Genomic DNA, 17,759 nt, shown 5'->3' on the forward strand with positions numbered 1-17,759 from the left:
AAAACATATCCTCAGGTGAGAATTAAAGGGGAAAAAATTTAAATAAACGTCACAGAAATTTTCTAAAGAAAAGAAATCCTAATTAAGAGTATTGAGCTTTTTCAGAATACATCAGATATACTCTTATATCAGATTTTACAACAAAAATTCATTTTTTTGGAACTGTATGTGTGTGGGGGGGCCACTGGGAAAAATAGAGTACCCCATTTTATATATACTTAATGTTTGGGTCTAGTATTGGACAGTTTACAAGAATAGTGATAATAAGAATGTATTTGTTTATAGACAAAATAAATATGCATACCTCTTTAATTTCAAACTTTAGTAGAAGATTAATGAGCTCCTCATTTGGAGCCTCTGCAACTTTTTTTCGTTCTGATCCTTTCATACTTTTACCAGTCTGTATGTCTCCATCTTCAGCATCAAAATACTCATCATCGGACTCTAAGGAAGAAGACATTCATTTGACTTAAGAGAATGTCCAATGAGGGCTGCATAAAACACTCAAATTTAAATCTCTCAAAAATTCATTTATTAGATATATTCTTCATATTCAGAGTAAGAATACAGTGTCAATGTTTTTCTAGATCTCACAAAGTGACTCAACCTAGCAAGTAATAAGTATAAACAAAATCAAACTGCCTATGTTTTTCACTTTGGTCTACTCATTCAACATTCAATAAAATATGTACTGGGTATCATCTATCATGCATCATCAGTCTGTACCAGTCACTAAGGACACCAGAGTGACAAGGACAGGCATGATCCTTGTCCTCTTGAAGCTTATATTTTAGTTCAAAATTAAAAGAGATAAATTAGGCTAGAGCTAAACAAAAGAATCGAGTAGTGATTGTGGGGGGGGGAAAGGAGCTTATTTAAAATCTTAAGCATTTTCATTCACAAAAATCCTTTCAATCAAATGAAGAAACTTGGGCTTTAAAAAAGGGACTCAAAACACACTGTTGGTTAGTAACACAACTAGAACTAAAACCAGCAAATTACTATAATACTTTCAAAATTCTTTATTTCCTGAAAATGTTCTCTCTATATACTTGGTTTACTAAAGAACATATTACTTTCCTTACCTGATTCCACTCCATCTAGCAACAGTGATGTACCAAGTAGGTCTTTTGTCCTATCTGAAATAACAGGAATTGAGGATACCTAGCAAATAATATAAAAAGTTTTCTTAATATACTAATCTAGCAGGATTAAATATACAAAAATGAAATACTGAAAAAGTAATAGTACCAATTATTAAGACTACTACCTGCAATTATAAGGGCAGAACAATGTACAACTCTAGTAGATGAGTCTATTTATCATTATGTGTCATTAGTTGCTATATATCACAATACTAGAGGCCTGATACACAAAATTTGTGCAAGGGGCTTGGCCCTCACAGCGCCGGCTTCATCTGGAAGGTCGTCCAAAAGGTCATTTGGCTGTCCAGTCTAATTAGCATATTATGCTTTTACTATTATAGATATTTCATAAATTTGAAAGATGTTTTTTCTTCTACTTATGTATTTTTGCTCCCTTCATTCTCTAAAACTGATTTTCTACCACCACTCTAAAACAGTAGTGAAACTAGGCTACAATTGTTATTTATTCAATGTCATATGCAGTTCGGTATAGATTCAACAATATTAAACCTCAACTGCACCAAATAAATGAAACTGACCCTAAAAAATATTTGAAAATAAAACTGCTCACAGAATGCTAAAAAAGAACTCATCATAAATACAAATGTAAAGAGATCTAGCATTTTATTATATCCATTTACCTGTCTCTCAGGAGACTGTACAGATGATTTCTGTGGCAAGGGTATACTGTTAATCAAACATAGCACATTTTTCATCTTCTGGTCAGAAATTCTCACATGCATCAAAGGAAGCCCTCCTGATACTTTAAATCTAAAAATGCAAGTCAACAACACGGTTTTAAAGTCCAGTTTCTCTATAATAGGGAGGGGGAAAGGATTGGAGAAGAAACTACACTGTAGGGTCAAAGTTACAAATAAGACATAAAATGTCATAACAAAATTTTAGCAAACCAAATTTAACAATATTTTAAAGGAATAATCATAACCAAATGAGGTTTATCCAATAATGCAAGGCTGGTTTAACATCCATCTGATAATGAACTATTGATACACACAACATGAATGAATCTCTAATTAATTATGCTAAATGAAAGAAGCCAAGCAAAAAAGTTGAAACTGCATGGCCCTATCTATACAAAATTCCTAGACAACTTTGACAAATCTATAGTGTCAGGAAACAGATCAGTGTTGTCCAGGGAAGTTAGAAAAGGAGGAAGGAGGAAATACAAAGGGGCACAAGGACTCCGGGGGATGATGGATGTGCTCATTATTTTGACTGTGGTGATGGTTTCATAGCTTTACATGTCAAAACATACTGAACTGTACACTTTAAATAGATACAGTTTACTGAATGTCAATAATAATACTGTTTTTAAGAAGACAGCATATATATTTCATAATTATCTAAATTCTAAATTTAGTTCTTATTTTTCATCTCCTTAGATTTTTCTCAAGATTTTTTATAGTTTCATAATCAAAAGAACCTTTACTTTTTTAAGATTATATTTCATCAATATTGGACCTTGGATTCGATCCATTCAAATACAGGGATAACCAACTTATATAAAAAGTAAAGAGAGGTGACATATAAATCAAACAAGTATTTTCTTAAAAATATATTTCTGCTATAAAATAATCATTTTTTCTCTTCTTCAGAAATCTAGCTTTTCTTAGTTAAAAATCCAGACACTGATAGATATATTTCATCTTGTTGATTTTATAATCTATATCATAAAAGGGTAATATACTAATTAGACCAGATGTCATTCCGGATGTCCTTACTGACAAAGCCAGGGGCTGGAGGGAAGCCAGCCCGGGTCCCGGGTGCCTGTGGGTGGCCAGAGGAGGGAAGCCCGGGTCCAGGTGCCAGAGGGAAGTCGGTGCCGGCAGCCCGGGGAAGGAAGGCCTACTCTTACATGAATTTTAGTGCATCAGGCCTCCAGGATAAAAGAAACTCATACATTACCTGGCCATTCTAATGTCTTTTTCCACCATTGCCTTGGCCAACTCAACATGAATATCCATGGGTTGCAAAACATGCATAGTTGATGGATGCTGAAATCGACACTTTTTCCAGTTTTCCTCTTAAAAAAATTTTTATTAATGACTTTTTAAATTCATTAAATATTTTTAAACTTATATATACATATATTTTTAATTGATTTCAGAAAGGAAGGGCGAGGGAGAGAGAGATAGAAACATTAATGATGAGAGAGAATCATTGATTGGCTGCCTGCTACACGCCTCCTACTGAGGATCGAACCCACAACCCGGGCATGTGCCCTTGACCAGAATCAAACCTGGGACCCTTCAGTCCACAGGCCGATGCTCTATACACTGAGCCAAACCGGCCAGGGCTAAATATTTTAGATCACCAGATATTCTGTAGAAAATTATCTAACTTATTAAAAATAGTTAATAAACACATTCAATGGATGTCAACTTTTACTGCTTTTAGAATATAAGTTAAATAACCTATTTTTTTTAAAATAGAGATTGATAAGACTGTGATATAAAAATAATTCAAAATATTTCTTTGGAGAATGTTTAAAAAACAGCTGTCATTTTAAAGCCAATAGGAATAGCTCAGAAATGTATTGCCTTAATTACAAAATTAGAGATCAGATGGGTTATTGCAGTTAAGGAAAAAAATGGTAAAATAAAGGACAAAAAAAGAGGCTTCTGTGATTCCTAAGTACTATTACACTAGTTTAGCACACAATTCTAAAGTGAAAATGAGTTTTCATGACAAAAAAGTACAATAATTACTTTTCTTGAAACAGAAAGGTCCCAAAACAGACTTTCCAATTACTAACAAAATCCTACACATATTTTAACAGATGGCAATGACTAAACATCTTTTACTACTTAAAATTCAAGCAATCATTATGAAGTACATACAACAGAAATAGGCAAATTAACGGTCTGTATAGGTACTTCCCTTTAAGGAATTAATAGAATCCTAATATATAAAAACTAAGTAGAGCATTATATATTTACATTTTAATAAATCTCATTACTCACGCTAGAAGTATACATTCTACATACAAAAACTATCTTTTCCTTCAATGACCTATTACAATGTGATATACTCTAGAATATTTGGCAAATACTATTGCTTCTAGAAACTAAAGAAGTATAGAGAACCAGCAATCTTTACTTAAGCAGTAGAAAATACAAAAGCTTTTGGAAAATAAATTAATTACTTTTAGGTTTTAAGACTATATCCATACTTCTCAGATATCTACGCAAGTAAAATATGTAATACTACTAAAATAAAAACTAATCTAATATAGTAAAATATTTAAAAATAAAGGCAGCAAGAAAAAATATCATTGAGACATCCCAAAAACACTGGGATGAGCCAATAGCAACTTTTATTTTGTGTGTTGAGCAGGTTCACAATCATATTACAAAAAAAAATAGGCAATAACTATACATAGATTAAAATGGTGCTGAGTACCATACCCTAAGATGAACAGCCAAATTTTTCATCTCTATTTGTAACTGTGAGATGGCTTTCTGTTTGGTTTGTTAAGAAACCAACAGGATATGTGTTCAAAATGTTACCAGAGTTGATTTACATGCACACATACACATATATTTACAAAAGCTACTCAACATAATTTCAAGATCCTAAAAACTGAGCAACTTATTACCTGCTCTTGCAAAGAGTAGTTGTACACTTTTTATTTCAACATCAAACTTGTCATATGCCTTATCCATTATTTCCTCCAGAGATGAATTACCATTCTTCTGCAAACCTTGATCTTTACTGTTAAGCTAAAATGGAGGGGAAAAACTTCAATTTTTTAACAGAAAAGTACATAAATCAATATACTTCAGTTGTGTTTTCTTAAAACTAACTAAAATGAAAACATTGCCCTTATTAAATTCACATTTTGCTTAGTTTTCTGATAATTATTTGCAAATATTTTATTAGAATTGTAATATTTCAGCATATATCTCTAATATGTTTGAGTAATACATTACTCAGCACATCTGCACTAACTAGCAAGTAATTGCATAGCTACCTATCTCAAATAACCTGTCTACACATACAACTCTTCCTGGCTTTCAGGAGTTATTGCCACATTGAAATAACAGGTTTTATTCCTTCTTCTCCTCACTACATATGTAGAATAACTAGTCCATTCGAATTCAGCTCCAATCTCTACTTCCTTTTCCATCTTTTAAAGAAGCAAGCATTAATTCAGGACTATATATATATATTTTTTTAAATATATTTTATTGATTTTTCACAGAGAGGAAGGGAGAGAGATAGAGAGTTAGAAACATCGATGAGAGAGAATCATCGATCAGCTACCTCCTGCACATCTTCCACTGGGGATATGCCCGCAACCCAGGTACATGCCCTTGACCGGAATCAAACCTGGGACCTCTCAGTCCGCAGGCCGATGCTCTATCCACTGAGCCAAACCGGCTTCGGCCAGGACTATATATTTTTAAATCTTCACATTTTCTCAGAGGCTTGGATTTCTACAAGGTTCAATACCCAAACAAAACCTTAATTTCTCTTACTCTATCAAACATATATTCATATGTGTATCGTTTCCTATTGTCAAAATAAAAAAATTAACAAAACTGTGAAATTAAACTCTGGAAATCTAGAAGTGCTTGAAAACTACTAGTGCTTCTCTCCAAGTAGAAAAAGACAACAGTAATCCAGTCCTCAAGGTCAAATCATCTACTGTTACAAACACTTTTAGGTTTTTCTTTGCTTCTTTAATAGCCATAAATATATATAAATATATATATATATATATGTAAATATAAATATATATATAAATATATAAATATATATAAATATATATAAATTTATATAAATATATAAATATTTATATAAATATTTAAATTTAAATATATATAAATATTTATATATATAAATATATTTATATTTATATATATAAATATATATAAATATATATATATATACATAGCCATTACTATATATAAAATAGTAATCTAAGCTGGCTTGACAAAATACTAAGAAGAAATAAGTCTAGGTTTAAGTAAATTTTAAGTGGGGGGAAAGCAAACTATCACATAGCTAGGTACCAAGCTAAGCAAAAATGGGCAGACAGAAATAACTATGTACCTACCTGAAATGTACCAAAATCTAAAATGAGAAGATCTGACTTTTTGTGGTAGAAGCCTGTGTGTGGAACTATGAGATAAGAAGGCTTCAGATTTATCTTTAAATCAAGGACTTTTCGAGTTTCAATAATATGTGTAAGTCCTAAAAAAAGAAAACAATGAAAGGTCAGAGGGTCAAGTTGAAATGTGTAATCATATTATAACAACAAGAATATCAGTTGGAAAGTATTATGAAGGATTTTCAATTCGGCAAGTAAAGTAGAATTGTATATGGTCAATGGGAAACAATCAATCATATCTTCGCACAGTACAGTAAACCCAACATAGCTAGTGCTTTTTTGAGAGAGAGAATAATTCATTATTTCTTTAATTAAGTAAGCAGATAAAGTAGTAAGCTTCAGTTCAGAGATAATGTTGTACAAAAGTATGTATCTTCTGTATCACAGTGTTTTTAAGAACTGATCCAGAGGGATGTCTTCTAGCTCAAGCTCAGGTTCTTAAAGGTAATGGCACACAGAATCTGTGCCCCGTATTATTCTCTTTCTCACCTAGTTTAGCTGTTATATTTGACTCTGGGTAAGCCAGGTACAATGCTACTCCACGGCAGAATATAGCCTAAATTTACGACAAAGAAAAAAAGCAACCTATACTATTTTCAATATAATATTTACATTAGAATACACAAAACTTTGAATGTTTGATGCTTATACAGACAGGCAAATTCTTTACCTGTGGCTGTTCTCTCTTTAATTTCTTCCAGCTTCATCAATGTAGCTGATGTTATTTGCTCAAGATCTAATCCCTTATTTGATTGAAAGAATTCAACCACTGCATTAATGGTTTTCTGTAAAACAATTTAAAATACAAAGAAATTACACACAATACTTTCCACATTATAAATTTTTAAGTTTTGTTTCAATTCTAAATAACTGGGCTTTAAACTGAGGAGGTACCTCCAAAGATAGTTTTCCCTCTAGAGTGAAAGAGAACCTAAAAATAGGAATAGCCCAAGTAAGCTTACTGAAGAGGCAACAAATGTGTGCATATCATTAAAGTAACCTTAAATATGTTTTATAGTGTCTCTAGTTTCAGCCTCCAGTTAGCCAGAATGTAAAACTCCACTTCTTTATATTGAAAATGAATTCACCTACACTTTGAAGAGGAAATGAAATAAGGAAGCTGTTGAGCCCTTACTTACATCCAAAACTTGAATGTAAAAAATCAGACATTTTGCAAAACAGAATGAGTTCTGGAGACTGGATGTACAACAATGTGAATGTACCCACGATGTGAATCTACTTCTAAACTATAAAGTAAAAATAAGTCAGGGATCTAAACAACAGGATGGAGCCAACCTGAAGTGACGCAATGAGTAGTGAACCATACACATCCCGTTGGCTAGCTTGAGATAAGTTATGAGAGTCTAAATAAAAGATGACGATATTAACACAGAACTTGATCCAGCACTTTCGATAGTATCTAAATGTGAATGTTTTTTTTTCCCATGTGAACAACATAGTAAATTCTTTCAATTATTTCTAAAGCTCTTTAAGTTGGTTCCAAACACTGAGGGGAATGAAGAATAAGCAAAGATAAACTGGAGTAGTAAGCATGTAACGACTGGGAGTAGTTGGTGCAATGAACACAGCCTTTATAAATAGTGGATTTAGTTTTTTTTAAATTGATATAAGCATAAATACACCTTACGGTAGAAAAAAATCTATAGCACATAAAAAAATTCAAAATTAACTGAAAAACATGTACTGCTTTTAGAATAAGAAAAGAGTGCTAAGTAAATGTTAAATATGAAAGAGAGAAAATAAGAAAACCATATGTTAAACATGTAAGATAGAACATTCACTTTCTCTTTGTACTTACAGCATCATAGATGACCTCCACAGGCTGAGACTGAAGAACGAGAGTCTGGTCAGCAGTACTATTCTCTGGATTGGTTTCAAATTCAATTTTAAGCAAAGATGATGCAGTATCACCAATTGAAGCCACAAGTGATGGAACAGTATCCTGCTGTTTCAGACCTGTTATATACCAGTGTTCTAATTTTGCTTCCACCCTATAATCCAATGAAGAAAAATTAAGTGATATAAACACAATTATTTGTAATATAATTATTTAAAACACAAATTTCCCTTTAAAACAACTCCACTGAGAGCCATGACCCTGAACCATTACTCAGAGTTGAAATCCAAACTTCTCAACCTAGCATTCAATAACCCTCACAGCCTAAGGTAGGCTTTTTTCTTTCTTTATTTTCCTTGTCATCCACATAAAAAACAAACAAACAAACAAAAAAACCTTTAACCAATTCCAGAACACTGCAGAAGTTCCCATAATTGCAGCATGAATACAAGCTATGCTCAATACTCATGGGACTCATATCCCTACTTCATGCCACCCTGAATACTCTCCTACCTCATCCCTGCTTCTAGTCCTTTCCATTCAACTAGTTTAAGTCCCAGTTCTCCTAGGCCAAGTTTCTCTTCTACAACTGAACTTGTATAGCATTAACAATAAGGTATTAATTTTACAGTACCTTCTCACTTATGAGCTCTCTAATATGCTAAACAGAACTTTTTGAATATCCTCTCTTATCAACTACAGCATAAAGTTCTTGAAAATAAAAACTTATTGTTCCTATAGCCTTCATAATATCAATCTATAAACAGTATCCAATAAATATTTATAAAGGAAAGAGTGGAGCAAATAATGAGCTTGTCATATAACTCCATAACAAAACAAACTCAAATATAAAATGACTATCATGACACAAACACACCCACAAAATAAAATTAGAGAAGGATGACTATTAATCAGTTTTTAATGGTAAATAACACTACATCTTTGGGGCCTAAAGTCAAACAAAATAAAAATAAAATGAAAATTTAAATAATTTTTTTAAAACTTACTTAAGTGCTTGTGCTCCTGGTCGCTGAGATACTTTGGTGCCCAGACCAATTATCTGAATTTTTAGTATTTCTGGAATATTTTTGTTTTCTCTTATTATAATAGACGTGCTTACTAATTTCAGTGTCATTATATGAGCAACATACTAAACAAAAGAATGAATGAAAATTGTTAAAGATTAAATAATTATTACTTTACTTAATAATTTACTCATTTAAATTTGTTGAGTTACAGTGATCTATAAAACATTATGGTAGGTTTCTGTATCAATACACTCACTATAAAAATACATATATATTGGAAAATTCAATACAAATTGCTTGCTCAAATAGGACACTTACAAAACTAATGTCTCTTAAAGGTAATAAAAAACAAACGATAAAACATTTTGTGGCATAAGAATTTAATTCAGCAGCTTACAGTAAAGCAAACTAATTCAGATTAATCCTTGGGCTCAAAAACTAGACAAAACATAAAGAACATTTGTTTGATGCCTTTGGAGAGTTAATCACACACTGAGAGAAAAAAAAATCCTGACCCAAAAATTGATAAGTCAGGATTAGAGGTAGTACAAAGAACCAAGCAGATGATTCTCATCAAACTACACAGGATGATAGCAAGAGAGGAAGCAAAGAACAAAGTATTTACAAAATAGTCAGAAAATAATTAACAAAATGGCAATAGTAAGTCCTTACCTATTAATAATTACTTTTAATGTAAATGGATTAAATTATCTAATCAAAACACACAGAAAGTCAGAATAAATTAAAAAAATAAGATCCAACAATATGTTGCCTATAAGAGACTCATTTTAGCTTTAAGGCCAAACATAGACTAAGAGTGAAAAGATGAAAAACATATTTCAAACAAACAGTAACAAACCAAAAATAGGGGTAGCTATACTCATATCAGAAAAAAATAGACTTAAAGTTAAAAATGGTCCAAAGAGATAAAGTTATTATGTAATGATAAAGGAGTCTACGCATCAAGAAAATGTAACAATTGTAAATACTTATGCATCCATGAGCATCTATATATATACTAACAGAACTAAACCATCCACAAGAATAAACTCAAAATGGATTAAAGGCTTAATGTAAGACTCAAATCCATAAAAATCCTGAATGAAAACATAGAAGCAAGACATTAAAATCTCAGGCATTTCTCATAGTGATATTTTTTCTGATATATCTCCTTGGGTAAGGGAAACAAAAGAAAAATAATGTAAATTCATCAAACTAAAAAGGTTTTGCACAACAAAGGAAACCATCAACAAAATGAAAAGACAACTCACTGAATGGGAGAACATATTCACCAATGATACATCTGAAAGGGGTTAATATCCAAAATTTTTAAAAAACTTATAAAACTCAACACCAATAAAACAAACAGTCCAATTTAAATATGGGCAAAGACCTGAATAGACACTTCTCCAAAGAGGACAAACAAATGGCCAATAGGCATATGAAAAGATGCTCAAAGTCACTAATCATCAAATTAAAACCACAATGAGATACCACCTACCACCAGTCAGAATGACTATCATCTATAAACCAACAAACAAGAAGGGTTGGTGAGGATGTGGAGAAAAGGGAACCCTTGTGCACTATTGGGACTACAGATTGATGTAGCCACTGTGGAAAACAGTATGGAGCTTCCTCAAAAAATTAAAAATGGAATTGTCTTATAATGCAGCAACTCCATTTCTGGGTATATAGCCAAAGAAACCCAAAACACTGATTCAAGAGAATATATGCACCCCTATATTCATTGCAGCATTATTCATAATAGCCAAGATTTAGAAGCAGCCCAAATCAGTAAATGAGTGGATAAAAATGCTGTGGTATATTTACACAATCCTATCTAATAATAGACAAACATGGTAATTGACCGTACCTTCGCTACGCCTCCCATTGCCTAATCAGCACGATATGCAAATTAACTGCCAACAAAGATGGCAGCTAATTTCCATATACTGTCTGGGAGTGAAGACTGAAGACACCATAGAAGCCAAGTAACGGAGCTGAGGTAGCAGAGACGGGCAGGGTAGGAGCAGCAGAGATGGGTGGGAGAGAAGCAGCAGAGAAGGGCGGGGTAGGAACGGCAGAGACGGGAGCGAAGCCCTATTCTTGCAGGAATCCTCCTGCAACGGGCCTCTAGTAGAATATATAAAAAAAGAAGGAAATCTTATCTTTTGCGACAGCATGGATGGACCTAGAGGCTATTATGCTAAGTGAAATAAGCCAGTCAAAAAAGAAAAATACTATAAGATTTCACTTATATGTGAAATCTAATGAACAAAATAAGCTAACAAACAAAATAGAAACAGACTCATATATACAGAGAAGGGCACATACCTTGGTTGCAGGTTCAATCCCCCCCACCACCACCTGGTTGGGGCATGTGTGGAAGACAACCAATCAATGTCTGTCTGTCTCTCTCTCTCTCTCTCTCTCTCCTACTTCCACTCTCTCTAAAAATCAATGGAAAAAATATCCTCAGGGGAGGATTAAAAAAAATTAAGAAGAAAACTCATAGAGAAAAGATAGTATCTTTAATAAATGGTTCTAGAAAAACTGGATATTAAACTGGACCTCATCTTATACCACTCACAAAAATTAATTTGATAATATAAGATAATACAGTAAAATGAAACAAACCACCTCTTAGACTGCCTAAATAATTACCTGTTTGGGTAAAGTTAAGTTGTGGGTGCTCTCACTATAACCAATAGCTGTGAAGAACTTATCTTTTTCCTCAGGAGTCATAAGGTCATCAATAGCTACAAAGAAAAGACAATATTTTAAAATCAATTGCTTCAGTTTTACAGGTACAATAAAAAAAAAATCAAACCAAACTAATAAGTGCCCTAAAATCAATAAAAACAAATGCTAAAGCAAAAGCAGCCAGGTGATTTCCTCTAATATACTAAAATATCATGCCTTTGCTCTTTTAGATCAAGAAAAAGCAGAGAGACCATTAAGGAAATTCAGGTCTCCTATATGGATTTTTAATTCCCTAAGTATTTTAAAAACTAAGAGAAACTTCTAATTAAATATCCATGTAAAAAGTAACAATTAGGAATGTTAAATGTAGTGATTTCTGAATTTCAACTTTTTAAATTTCAAACAAATAAATTTTCTCCAAAAAAAAAAAATCAAAGTTTTGCTTTAATTTGAAACACAGAAATGTGCCAACCTGATGTATCTGCTTATATGTTTGCCACACTGAGCTACTTTTATTTCAAAAGTATGTGTATGTATATGTGTATGTGTATGTGTGTGTGTATATATATATATATATATATATATATATGTATATATATATGTATATATATATGGCTAATATGAAAAATGTCCCCTTGGGAGTTCAACCGGGAGACCAGAAGTTTGATCGCTCGCTATGATGTGCGCTGACCACAGGGGGTGGCGTGGAATGAAGGAAGGCCCCGGCTGGCAGCCAGCAGCCAGCAGTGGGGGAAGGAAAGCCCTGGGCAGCAGCTGGAAGGCCCTGATCAGCCCTGATCACCAGCCAGGCCTAGGGACCCTACCCATGCATGAATTTCATGCATCAGGCGTCTAGTTATGAAATAAAATTCAACCAACTGGCTAAAATATAATTTATATAGTTTGTCTTATCAGCATACAATAAATTACTTGACTTGGAACTTACTTTCAGGAATCAAAGATTCTTCATCTTTTTTCTTACTTTCCTTCTTACCCCAAAACCCACTAAACCAGCCTCCACGTTTCTCGCCTGCATCAGTAGACTTGTTCTTTAATTTCTGCCCGGACCGAATCACCTAAAAAATCAAAATTTAAAAAATTAATTAAAGAGTAAATGTCCTCTTCATTTTCAGGTATAGTTGGGTAAAAACAAAGCTTAACTTTTTAAAACACTACATTAGGTTAACTATATATAGTCAGAAAGACAGTTCCTTCTGAAATGATGTTCAACATGTGATTAATGTAGTCTATTAATTTACTTTCCACACCTACCAATAGCATTTTGCTGCATTTTGTTAGGGATTCCAGTGTAAGTCAAGGATTCCAGTGATATGTCTCTCAAATTTTTAAATTAAGGAGCCACTAGGACAGCATATTTCTGAGCAATATATCTCCCAAATGTTTAAGTTAAGGAGCCACTGGGACTGAAAGGATAATGCTCCCACATTCAAAAGTCTGGCTACAGGATGAGTAAATGCAGTCCATGAAAGCCAGAGTATACAGAGGAAAATCCTAGCGGGAGAAGAGCCAGAGAATGGGATATCTGGGTAGAAGTCTGCACAAACCTCAGTCTAACCCAGCTGTGGGCAAACTACGGCCCGCGGGCCGGATCCGGCCCGTTTGAAATGAATAAAACTAAAAAAAAAAAAAGACCGTACCCTTTTATGTAATGATGTTTACTTTGAATTTATATTAGTTCACACAAACACTCCATCCATGCTTTTGTTCCGGCCCTCCGGTCCAGTTTAAGAACCCATTGTGGCCCTCGAGTCAAAAAGTTTGCCCACCCCTGGTCTAACCTAAGCTTCCCATGTATGAAACTGACCTCAATGAAAGTAGCAAAGGTTCAGAGACCTGAACTGAGATATAAACCATCTGCACAACTCTCAAACTCCTCTACTGTTCATGTGCAAAATAGGCCCAAACCAACATACAAAAGTTGAGACAAATAGATTGAGATTTGAACCACTATCCATAGAAGGCATGTGCTAAGATAAAAATGTCCAATAGTTTCTGGAGGATAACAGGACACAGAGACTACACAATATAATATTCACAATGTCCATAAATATAATCAAAATCACTTGATATATGAAAACAAAACAAACAAAAACCTAGGAAAATATGACCAATTATCAAGGAAAAGGATAATCAACAGATGCCAATAACCAAATAACCTAGAAGTTGAAACTAATGTTACCTTAGATAAAGGAAAATACTCTTAAAGTTACTAAAATGTAAGAATTTTTGACAGAAAAATAAAATCTTTATAGGAATTCAATAGGAATTATAGACCTGAAAATGGAAATGATAAAGGAAAGAGTAAACTTGAAGACACAGCAATAGAAATTTTCCAATCTGAAGAACAGAAAGAAAAAACATTAGTGGGGGAAAAAAATGAACAAAGCCTCAGGAACTTGCAATATATCAAAACATCATAGATATGTATATATGGACCTACATATGTACATATACATACATATTTATTTATGTGTGTTCATAAAATCATTGTAAGAAATAATAGCTGAAACATCTCCTATTTGGGAAACCTAATGGTCAATTTTCAGTCTTCAGGTCAATTGACCAATCAGATGCACCTGTCACAGTTGATCCCTCCCTCTTCCTTGAACTTCTTTCTTCACTTGGTTTTGAGGGTATTATATTCAGAGAATTTTCCACCTATATCTCTGGCAGCTTCTCCATGGTGACCTTTACTGGTTCCCATTTCTCTAACCTATAAACAACAGAATGCTACAGGTCTTTAGAGTCCACCAATTTTCTAGCTACTCTAACTTACTAGTAGGCAATTTCATCCAATGTCTTAGCTTTAAATGCCATCTGTGTGCTGACCCCTGCTAAATTCATGTCTCCAACACAGACTTCTAAACTCTACATTCACGTATCCAATTGACTACTCCATATATCCACATTAATGTCTGAATGATAGCTAAGCTTTATAGGTCCAAAACTGACCTACTCATCTCCTATCTCACCCAAGCTTGTTCCAGCTAGTCTTCCCCATCTCATTTCATGGTAACTCCAACTTCCCAACTGCTCCAAGACAAAATTCTTAGTCATCTCTGATTTCTCTTTCTTAAAATCTGAATTTAGTCCTTTGGGAAATAATGGCTCTCCCTTAAAACATATGCAGAATATTTTTAATTTTTTTTTATTGATTTCAGAGAGGAAGGAAGAGGGAGAGATAGAAACATCAATGTTGAAAGAGGATCATTGATTGGCTGCCTCTTGCATGCCCCCTACTGGGGATCGAGCCTGCAAGCTGGGCATGTGACCTGACTGAGAATCCAACCTCCAATGGGGGGATCTTCTGGTTCATAGGTTGATACTCAACCACTGAGCCCCACCGGCTGGGCAAAACATATCCAGAATTTGACACTGAGGCATCACTCCATCGTAACCATTCTCAGCCACACTACCATTATTTCTCAAATATTTCAAGAGCATCCTAACTAATCTCTGTTTTCAGTTTTGCCCTCCTTTTTACAGTCTGTTTTCAAATTAGCAGCCAGAGGAAATTTTAAAACCTAAGTCAGATTATATTATTCTATTCATGAAATGGCTCCCTAATTCAGAGTAAAAACCAAAATCCATAAAAACTTAAAATAAATTGCTTTTAAGACCCTACAGCAAGCATGTCAAACTCAACAGCTAACACAGGCCAAATAAACAAGGTTTAAGTTTATGTGGACTGCAAAAAAATAAAAGCTTCAATTTTCAAAGAAACATAGGTTTATTTCAATAGAGACATGCTGAATACTAAGGGCTGAAATAAATGAGTAATCGTAAACATAAAATAACAGAACATTTTAATAAAAAATAATATTTTCTTGAACATTAACTTACCAGACACTGAACAACTGCACAAACTAATAAGCATAACAAAAATATACCTATTTTTCTTGTTCTCCAAAAGCTAAGTATTTCCTGTTGCGCACACCAAACAAGTCAGTACAAGACTAATGACATGGCAATAGGCTGCTAAAATATTCACTGCTAGTATTAGTGGAGAGAAAAGGTGCACTGGGCGTAAGGGAAATGAATGCAACACAATTATAGCCATCAGTCATTAGCGAGCGTTGTAGTTTGTTATTAATAATCATGTTTAACAGGATATTGTAAAAATTAAGTTACGAAATTTTATTAAAACAGTTTTTACATACCGTTATATTGACTGGGCCACAAAAATATTCGTTGTGGGCCGACTTTGACATGCTTGCCCTACAGAATCTAGCTTCCTCCATAACTCCCAACAATCACCATTCCAACTCCTCCACTACCTTCCTTCTCTGACTACGTTAACCACCATTTCTCCTGGCTCTCACCACTCTATTCCCCTTAATGAGCTAGTTATGTTCCCACCCCAAAAACCTTTCAACTTGCTATATTCCTTCTGATTGGTACACTTTCCCTCAGGTATCTTTCTGGTTGACTTTGCTCAAGTGTATCCTTCTTAGTGAGACTTTCCCTGACCATCTTATTTAAAACTGCAACCCCATTATGATCTCTGCCTAGCCTTAGCACTCTTTATATTAATTTCTACATTATTTTTATTTACTTTTTTGTTTATTATCAGTCTTCCTATTATAATGTAAGGGATTTTTGTCTGTTTTGTTCACTTCTGAATGCTAATGCAAATGATAATGATGATGATAAAGAAAAAGTCACTTATTTAGTAATTGTTATATGTCAGGCACATAACAGTCTAAGTCAGTGGTTCTCAACCTTCTGGCCCTTTAAATACAGTTCCTCACGTTGTGACCCAACCATAAAATTATTTTCGTTGCTACTATAATAACTGTAATGTTGCTACTGTTATGAATCATAATGTAAATATCTGATATGCAGGTTGGTCTTAGGCGACCCCTGTGAAAGGGTCATTTCACCGCCAAAGGGGTCGCGACCCACAGGTTGAGAGCCGCTGGAAGTGGTCTACATCAATCATCATGCACTACTCACAGTAACTCTCTGATGTAGGTACTATGCATTACTCCAATTACAAATGAGGAAACCGAGACACAGAGAGGTTACATAGCCAGCCCAAGGTTACACAAGTATTAGTTGACAAAGCTGGGATTAAAATCCAAACCATCTGACTCCCAGGTCCACACTCTTTAACCGTATTGCTAGTATAGAGATTTCCAAATGGTCTGATGCAAGAATTTCTAAAACACACAAAACCTGTCTAATGGTCAGGTATACTGACCTCTTTACTCTTAGATTGCAAAAAAAAAAAAAAAAAAAAGGCAAGAGACAACACAAGAATATCCATCCAGTGTGATTAAGTCAAAATTGTCAGATTTGCAAAAAATACATTTTTGATACGCCACAGAATTTTAGTTATTACTTTATGTGTGCCATAAGATAAAAAAAAATTGAAAATCACTATGCTAGCGTGATGGGCACTCAACGAGTATTTATTTGCTAAGTAAATGAATGCACAAGTATATATGCTTCAAACCCATTCAAAAACAGAAGCATGTGTATGAAGTTTTATTAATGTAAAAAACTAAAACAATATACAGAAATGCATTAACAATAGTTATCTTTGGTGTGTGACATAATGGGCGGGTTCTATTTTCTTTTTTTTGTAGATCAATATTTTCTAAGTTTTCTATAATAAGTTATATTGCACGTGTAATTCATTTTTTAAATACCAAAAAAAGTCATGTTACAGAATAATAGAAAAAACACATAACAATGTAGACAAGGTGCCAACTGAAATAAATCAGCATTTATAAAACATTTATGAACAGATTGATTCCAATTTTGGGGGGAAAAAAAGAGAAAAAGAGATAGAGGAAGAGGGAAAGAAGGAGGGAGAAAAGGGAAGAAAAAATGTCAGTGAAGGAAAGGAGGAAGGAATGGAG

The 17,759-nt window shown here is 33.7% G+C and overlaps 1 protein-coding gene across 5 annotated transcripts in view; it reads right to left on the bottom strand.

Annotated features, from left to right (window-relative positions):
* The window catches only part of VPS13C (vacuolar protein sorting 13 homolog C), a 194,943-nt gene that overhangs the window by 118,772 nt on the left and 58,412 nt on the right, over nt 1–17,759 (bottom strand). For all 5 annotated transcript variants that reach the window (XM_036303625.1, XM_036303615.1, XM_036303605.1 and 2 more), the window contains exons 15-25: nt 12,818–12,947; nt 11,833–11,927; nt 9,148–9,290; nt 8,102–8,294; nt 6,953–7,067; nt 6,229–6,365; nt 4,765–4,888; nt 3,072–3,189; nt 1,787–1,916; nt 1,086–1,164; nt 305–444 (exon numbers count right to left, since the gene is read on the bottom strand). In XM_036303625.1, the coding sequence (XP_036159518.1) occupies nt 305–444; nt 1,086–1,164; nt 1,787–1,916; nt 3,072–3,189; nt 4,765–4,888; nt 6,229–6,365; nt 6,953–7,067; nt 8,102–8,294; nt 9,148–9,290; nt 11,833–11,927; nt 12,818–12,947 (1,404 nt within the window). The remainder of the gene's footprint in view (nt 1–304; nt 445–1,085; nt 1,165–1,786; nt 1,917–3,071; nt 3,190–4,764; nt 4,889–6,228; nt 6,366–6,952; nt 7,068–8,101; nt 8,295–9,147; nt 9,291–11,832; nt 11,928–12,817; nt 12,948–17,759) is intronic.

The sequence above is a fragment of the Myotis myotis genome, unplaced genomic scaffold (genome assembly GCF_014108235.1).
Source record: "Myotis myotis isolate mMyoMyo1 unplaced genomic scaffold, mMyoMyo1.p scaffold_m19_p_1, whole genome shotgun sequence".
In the NCBI taxonomy this organism is placed as follows: Eukaryota; Metazoa; Chordata; class Mammalia; order Chiroptera; family Vespertilionidae; genus Myotis; species Myotis myotis.